Here is a 10,640-nt window from a genome sequence, read left to right on the forward strand (position 1 = left end):
GGAAAATCGATTTCAAGGACTTCCTTCACTGGAGGCTGTGGGGAGCGCCTTGGCACACCTTCTAGCCTAGAAGGTGTTGCCCGGAGCGCCTCGTCGCGAGCTCCCTTCCCTTGCCCTCCTCGCCGGTGCCCGAGGGATGGCGCGAGTGGACGTGTAGGAGCGGGCGGTGGAGTGAGAGGAGAACCGCGCGCGGGGACTAGGACTGGGGAGGCACAGAGTGTTCTTGGCTGGTGTGTGTGTGTATGCCCGGACGGGCGACAGCGCGTTGGAGGATGTGAGTAAAGAGTTCTTTCACGCAACCGCAGTGTGCCTCATTCCTGGGCATGCCGTAGAGAGCAGGCCCACATCTGGCGCCCGAACGTGGGGCTGATGTCAAGCCCACCAGTGGACATTTGCTCTCTGAGGCTGCCGGGAAGGGGCCCACTGCGGTTTGAGCCGGCATTCCTTTGTTCCGGAAAGGAAGCGCCATTTTGGGCACTAGGCTTCACGGACCTTTCCGCCGTATAGATGCATGTATGGTAAATCAGTTGGACGGCGGTGTTTTGGTTTCTTAGTTTAGTTTTCACGGTAGATGCGAAAGCCTGAAGTTTTTTTGTTTTTTTGCGTTCTTCGTTCTGTGTTTGTGTAACGGCTTAAGTGACTACATTACATCGTGGGTATATATATACGTGGCGTCTTGTAGGCTTGTAGGAAGGTATGTAGCACTTGAGAAGAAGTCGTTCGTGTATTCTGATGCAGGCCTATTGCAGTTTTTTCGTATTTTGATGTGTGTTTGCTTGAGTTTTCGTCATATATTGTCTTGATGCCTCTGTTCCCGTTGTAGATTTCCGAATGTGGTTTGTTTGTCGCATTGCGTAAGTAGCTAGCGCGGAGTGTTTTGTACCGGTGTGTGTGCCGTTTGGCGTTGTAGACATAGTTCGCTCGCGATGGCCCCGACCACAAGGAGTGAGACGGCACAAAAGGAGAGCCCGCAGGGCTCGAGGGAAGACGCGGCGGCGGACGCCGTTGTGCGGGAGGCTGCCGAGCAGTCGCAGTCCGCTGATCTCGCCTCCATGATGAGGCAGATGACCGCGATGTTCGCGGAGATTACCCGAACGCTCGGTTCGGCGCCGGTGGCCCCCGCCGCGGCCCCAGTAGCGTCAGGTTCGCGGCCGCGCCTTAACGTTGAGGTCCCCTCATACTCCGGCTACGGTGACGCGAAATCGGTGTACGAGTTCCTTCAACAACTCGATTCCTACCGAACGGCGCTGGGCGCATCGGAGGAGGATGTGCTGAGGCAAGTCCTGCCCGTAGCACTGGTGGGAACCGCTGCGCGGTGGAGGCGCTGCCAGCCGGCGTTCACGTCGATGGCAGATTTCAAGGACCGATTCCGCGAGGAGTTCCTACCACCCGATTACGAACACCGTATGAGGGACGAGCTTGCACTTCGCACGCAGCAGACTGAGGAGAGCCTCCTCGAGTACGTGCGGGCGATGCAGGAGCTCTACGAACGGGCCGACCCAGCGGCAGCCGACGCGGACAAAGTAGCACGGGTGTGCAGGCAATGCCACCCGCGTTTTAGACCGCACCTGCGGGGTCGGAGTTTTCCTAACCTCGAGGCCCTCGCACAGGAAGCGCGCATAGTTCAGGCGGATCTGCTCGCCGAGCTGCGCTACAGGCTGCCGCCGAGGCCCGGAGAATCGCTCGAACCGGGTTGCGCTTGGTCAGGAGCGCCGGTGCCTAGCGCCCATCAGGCCGAAACAATGGCCGTGAGGCAAGAGACTGCAGTGGGGAACTCCGCCACTCTCAGGGCGCTAGATCCGTACTTCTACGAGCAAAGGCGCCGTTCGGGGCTGGAAGACCGCCGATCGGCCCCTCGGCAAAACGCCGGCTTTCGAGGACAAGGGGAAGCGAATGGCGGCCATCCAAACTCCCCTGAAAGAAACAGCGCAGGCGTAGGAAGGGGGCAGCAGGACGAAGCGGCCCGTTTGTGCTGGTTTTGTCGCAAGCCTGGCCACTTTTCCCGTCAATGTCCCGAGAAAATGCGTAGCACGCAGGGAAACTCGGATCGCCGGCGACGGTGAAGGGCGGTGGCTCGTCGTCGCCGGCGGAGAGCGAGAAGAGGGGGCCAGACAGAGGGGGCACGAGGGAGCCCCCAGGGCACCCCGAAGCTGGCGTCGACGGGCAACTGGCCCCCTCCGCATGCAGGGCGCAGGGAGACCCCTCTTCGTCTGCCCCATTCATGCGAGTGCAATTAGTCGGTCAAGCACTTTTTGCACTGGTCGACACGGGCTCGACGGTTTCTCTCATCGGGGACGAAATCTTCGAAGCCTGCCGGAAAAGAAGAATCCGGGTCAGGCCCGCTGAGACACCCTTGAGCTTAGCAGCGGGTTCGGCAAAAGCAGACGGAGCTGTGAGACTCACGCTCGCTTTTGATGGCAGAAAGCGCAGACAGCGTTTTGTTTGCTTGCCTGGTTTGTCTGTTCCAGTCATACTGGGCAGAGATTTCCTCTCGAGGGAGGGTGTTGTGCTCGACAAGGGGGGGAATGGCTATCAGTACGGGCCGCAACCCCCTTTCTTTCCTTTCGCGGACGCGCCGATGCATGGTTCACAACCGCACGGGGCAAATAAACTCTACTGCGCTGTGAAAGGCCAGGGAGAGGCGTCAGGAAAGATGAGCACTGATGTAGAAGCGGTCGTCGCATCTTTTTCAGGATCCAATGATCAGCGCCGAATGTTGGCGGAAAGTTTGCTCCCCTTATCGGAAGGAGGCGGCGAGAGCGCGCGCACTGAGTTGAGCGGTTTCATCGGTGGCGCGCGCCGCCCCGAGAGGGGGAGGAGAGGTCCGGACGGAGGAGTCGAGGCCGGCCGCAAAGAGAAAGAGAAGCGGCACCTCGCAGCGACGATTTCTCGCCCCCCGAGAACAGAGGCAGAAAGGAATCTGTCTTGGGGGGAGGTAGTGAGTAAGGAAGAGCTCATTGAGGCCCAGAAAGCAGACGGTCTGTGCCAGCGGGTGCTGAAAAGGCTAGCGAGTGGCGTAGCTTGCACCGGTAACGCTGAGGGGTTTGACGCGTATCTGCTGGGCGACAATGGCTTATTACTTCGCTACTTTCCCCAACTGGACGACGAAGAGGCGGTTTCATCCCCCTTTAGAGTCGTGGTCCCGAGGAAGTTGAGGAAACGGTTCATGCGGTACTTTCATGACTCAGCGCTGGCAGGACATGGCAGCGGCAGTAAGACTTACAAGTTATGCCGTGTCGCGACCTGGCCAGGCATGAGGAGAGACGTGCTGAGCTATTCCCGCGCTTGCCCTCTTTGCCAGGTAGCGAAGCCGCGCGCTGGGAAGCCTGTGGGTTTCATGAAGCCGGTGGAAAGCAGCTACCCGTGGCAGATTGTAGCGTGTGACGTAATGGGACCCCTCCCAAGATCCGCGCGAGGAAACCAGTTCATCCTGGTTGTAACGGACCACTTTTCTAAGTGGGTGGAGTTGTTTCCCCTTAGAAAGCTAGCGTCGGAGCGGATCGTAGAGAAGCTGTTGGAGACATTCACTCGTTTCGGCTTCCCCTCCGACCTGATCACTGACAATGCTTCGTATTTCACAAGCAAAGTCTTTTCAGACTGTTGTCGAGCGCTGCACATTTGGCACAGGAAAACGAGTCCTTATCATGCTCAGAGCAACATCACTGAGAGGGTGAACAGGAACCTGAAGTGCATGCTGGTTGCGACAACCAAGGAGCATAAGGACTGGGACGCGCGTTTGCCTGAGCTGGCTTTCGCGACTAGGACTACCGTAAATAGGTCAACGGGTTTGACACCAGGTTACCTAAACTTCGGTAGAGAGATCGCTTTTCCAATGGAAAATGCACTGCTGTACGCGGCGGCGGGTAACGCCCTTTCTCTGTCGCAGTATGCGGCTAGGCTCCGGGAACGCCTTTGGGCAGCGGAACACACGGCTCGGGAGAACCTCGACGTGGCGCGCACGGAGCAAGCCGAGCAGTAATAACAAAGGCCGTCGTCACCTTGTGTACAACATCGGTGACCTAGTGCTAAGGAGAACACACCCATCCAGCAACGCTGCACGCGGTTTCACTGCAGCGCTCGCACACAAATGGCAAGGGCCATACAGAATTACGGCGCAGGCGACTCTGCTCACGTATGAGATGCATTCGCTTGAAAGCGACGAGCTGGTGGGTCCTGTGCACGTTAGCGATCTCAAGGCCGTTGTGCACGTTAGCGATCTCAAGCACGTTAGCGATCTCAACAAGTGGTAGCGGAACCAGAAGGTGGGAGTCCCGCTACTGAGGACAGAACGGCCGGCGATAGGGTTCGCACCCATCGTTACGACGTGAGGGTGCGGTAGTGGCTACCCCCCATGGTCCGGGTCTCACGTGGTTCTACCACGGAGCAACCCGCAGCAGTCACCGCTTCAAGTTTCATCGCGCCACCTGTGCGGTGGTGCGGGGCGTGGTTTTGTGCCTGGCCGTTACGATGACCCGCCGCGGTGGCTCAGTGGCTAAGGCGTTGCGCTGCTGAGCACAACGTCGCGGGTTCGATTCCCGGCCGCGGCGGCCGCTTTTCTGATGGAGGCGAAAAGCAAAAACGCCCGTGTGTACGAGATTTCGGCGCACGTAAAGATCCCCAGGGGGTCAAAATTAATCCGGAGCCCTCCACTACGGCGCGCCTCATCGCCTGCGTTGCGTCGGCGTGTTAAACCCTGCAATCAATCAATGGCAGTTACGATGCCAGCCTGGGCCTGCCGACAGCGGGCCCTTCCGGTGCGACCCGGGAGCTTCGCGCCACCGGCCTGGTGGTGCGGGGCGATACGTTCGTGCCTGGGCGTTGCGAGTCTGGCCCGGGCCTGCCGAGCAGAGGGCCTTCCTGGTTCGACCCGGGAGCTGTTGCCACGGTCCGGGTGGTCCTGCCGCCCTTCGGAGATGCGAGGCGGCTGCGGTTCGCCTCCTGGTCGACGGCGGAGTACTCTTCATGGGTTGGAGGCCTGCTGAGCTCCTCGCGGAGCTGTAACCCTGGCGTGGAGGCGAAGGTGGGCGCAGAGCCTACAGCTCGTTCGGGGGCTTCGAGCCTCTACGAGCGCCCGTCAACCGGGTTTGCCCCGGGCTCATCGCGGCGCCTCCGGTTACGGCGCCGAGCAGCGGAGATCGGGACACCGGGGCGCTGTCGAGAGGATCCTGGCCGTTCCGTGGATTCCTGTGCCCAGCACCCGAGAATGCGCTCCTGCGGACGCCTACGTGGGGACGATGGCGACAGAGCGGCATGCTGCCACACTTCGGTGGGTGCCAGCCCACCCACATGTGCACAGGGCGGCCCCGGGCGCCGACCACCGGTTCCACGTGCGCTAGGAACCCGAGGACGATCTTCATTGACGGACCCGTACCCCGTGTTTGAGGGGGGGAGAGATGTGGGGAGCACCTTGGCACACCTTCTAGCCTAGAGGGTGTTGCCCGGAGCCCCTCGTCGCGAGCTCCCTTCCCTTGCCCTCCTCGCCGGTGCCCGAGGGATGGCGCGAGTGGACGTGTAGGAGCGGGCGGTGGAGTGAGAGGAGAACCGCGCGCGGGGACTAGGACTGGGGAGGGAGAGAGTGTTCTTGGCTGGTGTGTGTGTGTATGCCCGGACGGGCGACAGCGCGTTGGAGGATGTGAGTAAAGAGTTCTTTCACGCAACCGCAGTGTGCCTCATTCCTGGGCATGCCATAGAGAGCAGGCCCACAAGGCTCAAGTGGAGGAAGGACTCAGAATACCAGGGTTAGTGGATTCATCAGGAGAAAAAGTTAAGACAACCCTTTTTTATGACCTCACCAGTGAATTATCACTCACGCGCCCAGCCGCGAAAACTTGGTATACAGCAAGTGCTTAGGGTCATGAAAATTCAACAAGAGACTAAAAAAAAAAAAATCAGGCACCCCCTGCCTCCCAACCGATCATGCAGGTCGCTATTGGTGCCGTACCCGCAGGTAACCTGAATTCCGAGCCCACAGCAACGCATGAAACTTAACAGCCAACCATAGCTGCCTGCTAGGCTACTCATATGTACTCAAACTTAAACGCCCGCTTCTGTTGCGTCCGGACAAACATTTGACAGAATGTGATCGATGAATGACAAAGAGACGTCAGTTACTCTAGTAAGGTGTGTAGTGTGGTTTTCAAAGCCGTATGAGGACAACAAGTGTTGATAATCAGCGCTTGAACAATGTGCTGTACTAATGTTAAAATCACCGGAAATGATCACTTTTGTGTTCATGGTAGCAAAGAGTCGAAATATTTCTTATAACCTTCTTAGGAAAACCTGTACTCGAGAGCCAAGCGGCCTGTAGATCACCCCGATTGTAATCTCTGCATCGAGCTCGACAAACATCATTTTGTATTGACGTTTGGTTTCCGTTATGTCATTTAGTTTAAATTTAATTGCAGTAGACAAGTAAACCACACAACCGCCTCCTCTCGAAGTGGTTGTTCGAGGTAGCGATAGGAAATTATAATTAGCATGTTGATAACTTTTTCCTTCAACCATGTTTTCGTTATGGTTGATATATTTCATTGAAACGTGACCCGAGACACTAAGGTTACTAAAAAGGAAATACTGGTGGATGGAAGACTTTGTACTACACCCTAATCTGTTCACTATGCAACCCTCCCAATTTTTTATACCAATTACGTGTCTTTTTTCTCTTTGCTTTAAGGCTTGCTGCTGGAACGAGGCTCGTGGATGTACTTTCATGGGCACACTTGAAGCCATCCTGGCCCATTACGAGCAAGAATGCACTTTCCACGCTGTGACATGCCCGCGTTGCAATTGCCCCGTACTACAGCAGGAACTTCCACGCCACTACCGGGCTGAATGCCACGACACGGCCCCGGCGTCGGCAGCCCGAGAACCAGCAATGCGTCAAGGTGTGGTGGTTAGCGCTGATTACATCGAAAGATGCATTGAGGAGTTGAAGACACTTATCAGGAACCCTTACCAGGACCGCTTGCCAGCGCTTCAGAGCAAAATGAACGAGGTGTTGGAAGAGGCCCGAAACGTCACCACCCGGATTGAAAGAATCTCTTGCGATTGCATGCAGCGCGAGCAGAGGACCACTCGAGCAGTGCAGGATCTTCAGTCTCAACAACGTCAGCTTTCTGCTCAACTGAGGACAATTTCTCACGGGGAGACCAGCGCCGCAGGTGATGCAGGAGCGACAAGTGCTAACGAGATGCCGTGGAGGCTGGAGAAGAGACACATTCTCCGAAAGCTGGAACTGATAGCCAGTGACTCGCACGCTTACTTGGAACTGCTGCGCACTAGTGCTGAGCAGCAACTCAAGCAACCGGTTGTCGAATATGTACCATTGTTTCCTTTATTCTCTGCACGCACAGGAGTCATGCCACCACTCATGAGGAGTAGCGGAACCGAAGCTGACGGTTATGTTGTAGGTATTACCAACATTGACGATGTTGTCAAGTCTGAGAAGTTCGTCTTCCTTTTTACTCAGTGGTACCGTCGAGATAGTTATTTGCAGGTGGCTACATATGGGCGGCTTTATTGCTCAGTACAGAGACTAACAGTATGCTTGAAATGGGGCACAACCAAAGAAGGCTCTTGTTCGGCATCCCCCGAGGCAAACGTGTATGTAAAGCACCCCGATTACCCTGAAAAAGCTAATGTCACGCTGGACAAGTCTCAGGCGCAACCCCGTGCCGCCGCTTTCGGATTCCAGGAAGCATTTCTAGGTAATTTCGAGGAACTCGAACGCTTGGGATATGTTAGAGATGGAAAGATTACATTGCTCATTTCTTTTAAAAGATGATGGCGCAGTCATCTTATTTTTCAAACGAGACACCGTTAGAAAAGAAACTGCAATAACAGGGGGGCGATACCTCTTCAGCCCCTCCTTAGATGTATTTTTGCAAATTTCTTTGCGGAAGACCTGACACTCTGGTGACCACGTTTATTGTTCTCCCCTCTTCGGAATTGTTATGCGAAGAAATTGTATCGGAAAAAGGACCAGCACGAGACGAAAAGACGCAAAAAACGACGACAAAGAAGAAGACACAATGCACGTGGCGCCAAGTTCAACACGTCAATGGCGCGAAGTGCTTGCGAGTACGGCACGAGCTCGCGCCGGCCACCGGCGAATGAGAAGCTGCCAGCTACAGCGGCGGGAGACAGAGTAGAAATCCCGTGGAAAAAAAAACAGAGGAAGAAGAGAGACTGAGAAGTGTGGAGAGTGACCGGTCTATTCGGTGGTAGGGTAACCGGACCCGTGCCGTACACCCCTAGAGGTCCTCCACAGGCACAACCTCCAGGACATCTCCTCCGCAAGAAAGTCGCCTTGCGGGGCATCGGTAGAGGACCACGACACCCCAAGAGAGCTCCGTCTGTAACTACGCGACGGGAGCTCGGAGCGCGCTGTACCGCTGGGCCACGACACGTCGCCTGGACAGCGCAACACCGTAACACCACGGCGCTGCTTCTCGGACGTGTGGGACAACCTCGTTCGAGCAGCGAACGAGTATTGTGACTTTGTTCAATTCCCGAACTTGGCTGTTTCCCGTTTGTTGAACTCTGACCCGTTTGCTGTGCCGCATTTTCGCTAGTTTCTGCCGTGTTGTCTAGCTTTCTACTGTTCCCTATTATTCTTTAGTGTCCGTTGCGTGATTTTGATTTGTGTTTCGGGTTATACAAACATATTCTTGTTTCAAAAGTTTCTCTCTTGAATTTATTATTGTCCCCTGCACCTGACAGAATGTGTAACGTTCACCTAGACTCTTTGTGGACATTTGCTTGTAATTTTAAAATATAACGTGATTCTGGGTTTGACGTATTAAAGCTGTTTCTTCAGCTCTTCTGCAACTTGAAAGGCCAGTAGTATATGCGATACTAGAGGTATCGTCTGTTGAGTGCAGAATAAGCTGTCGCGTAGCGTATTTCTAAGCACACCGCTGTACATATCGGTTTTTACTCTTGCCGCATCGTCTAGAAGCTTTTCTCGCACATTCTCACGCGAGAGTCCGGCTTCAATCACCGTCCGGTCCCACCGTTTTTCACTAATGTGCTGCACTCCTTTTCGCAGTCTGGTACCCATAAATACATATCAATATGTTACAAATAACTTTATTTGGGTCCTTTTTCGTACCTGGATTAGAAGTCTTGTAATCGGCCAGTTGGTACATAGATCTGAAAACTGCGGATCGAAGGCTTTGAAGACGCGTGCACAAGAGGCAAGCAGTTGTACAACCACCAACGCTGGTACTCCAACTTAGCTTATTGAAACATAAGGGTGGTAGATAAAAACCCAAGGGCGCATACGTCACACATACAACATACGGCATAAAAGCCGCAGCGTATGACGCGTTCGAAAAAGTGTTTCCTAGCCACCCATTTCCCTAATAATGATCAGGCTGATACACACCGTGATTGATTGGGAGCATGTTATAGTAATAATATGCTCCAATCAATTATCTCGACTTTTGTGGCTCCTCTACAATTAATCTCCGTAAAATAAAAACAACGAGGCAGCAACCACCCCCTCGGAATAGAGCAGGCAGGGTTACATTTCACCTAATGTCGCAGGTGCTTCATCTTCAGACTTGTGAAACATGGTTAAGTAGCGCGGTAAGGACGGGACAAAGGTAGATACCACACAGGACTATCGCTAGTCCTACTAGTCTCTACTTTTGTCCCGTCCCTACCGTGCTACTTAACCATGTTTCACGGTTCAAACCAACTAGCCCACATTAACGCGTTGACAAGGCTTCATCTTCCTTTAATCAAATGTCAACTCAGAGTCCCTTTTTACAATCTACTCGTGACAAAGGTATGCGGCCGAAAACATTGTGCATTTTGTCAACTTAGCGATGAAAGTAGTGCAACTAATACTAGGTTTCGGTTTTTATTCAAACCACAAATGCGGGATAGCCTGCATTGTGCGGAGAACCCAATTTTTGCGATGGCCACTTTTTTGGTATTGTGCGACACCTTGTGAATATACAGAATATTTCCCAGTCGCTTACGCTTCTTCTTTCCGCTCACGCGTACCATTTCATCTGTTTCGGAGCGATTTCAAAGATAACTTAATTAATAATACACACTCCCGGTCCCTGAAACGCAGTTGATATTGACGGACAAACTATGTACTTTCCTGTTAATGCTCATACAATTGTTACCGTAATGCTTATAACTGTAACCAATAAGCTTGAGAAGTACTGTATTGGAAGCTTAGAGATAAAACTTTCGTCCCAAGCATTAGGTAAAAACGAGTGTGCAGTTTTTTTAATTATATGAACTCTGTTTGCTATCCTTACAATGTATGAAACCTGGGAAAAATTCATGAATGGCGTGCATGTATTCTTTCCAAAAAAAATGAACCTGGTTCCTTTCTGAAAAATGCAGTGAACTCCAGAATACTTGTGCCAAAATAAAAGCTCTCTCTCTCTCTCTCTCTCTCTCTCTCTCTCTCTCTCTCTCTCTGTATCTCTCTCTCTGTCTCTCTCTCTCTCTCTCTCTCTCTCTCTCTCTCTCTCTCTCTCTCTCTCTCTCTCTCTCTCTCTCTCTCTCTCTCAAAGCACTCGAGGGCTTCCGGTATACCATCGTCACCATTATCATCAGCGCGTCTACGCCCACTGCAGGGCTAGGGCTTCTCCAGTAGATCTCCAATTACCCCG

At 53.7% G+C, this 10,640-nt stretch overlaps 2 protein-coding genes across 2 annotated transcripts; both read left to right on the top strand.

Annotated features, from left to right (window-relative positions):
• The first annotated feature begins 926 nt into the window (after nt 1–926).
• LOC144160048 (uncharacterized) lies at nt 927–5,336 on the top strand. The gene is made up of 2 exons (XM_077691668.1): nt 927–1,858; nt 5,195–5,336. Exons 1-2 carry the CDS (start codon nt 927–929, stop codon nt 5,334–5,336), a joined length of 1,074 nt encoding a protein of 357 aa, XP_077547794.1.
• A 972-nt stretch (nt 5,337–6,308) lies between these two features.
• On the top strand, nt 6,309–8,833 carry LOC144157919 (uncharacterized). Its single transcript, XM_077688634.1, has one exon. The coding sequence runs from the start codon at nt 6,581–6,583 to the stop codon at nt 7,781–7,783; it is 1,203 nt and encodes a 400-aa protein (XP_077544760.1). The 5' UTR covers nt 6,309–6,580; the 3' UTR covers nt 7,784–8,833.
• The last annotated feature ends 1,807 nt before the right edge of the window (nt 8,834–10,640 follow it).

The sequence above is a fragment of the Haemaphysalis longicornis genome, unplaced genomic scaffold (assembly GCF_048455015.1).
Source record: "Haemaphysalis longicornis isolate Haplotype H1 unplaced genomic scaffold, Haemaphysalis longicornis Haplotype H1 scaffold_10, whole genome shotgun sequence".
Taxonomy (NCBI): domain Eukaryota; kingdom Metazoa; phylum Arthropoda; class Arachnida; order Ixodida; family Ixodidae; genus Haemaphysalis; species Haemaphysalis longicornis.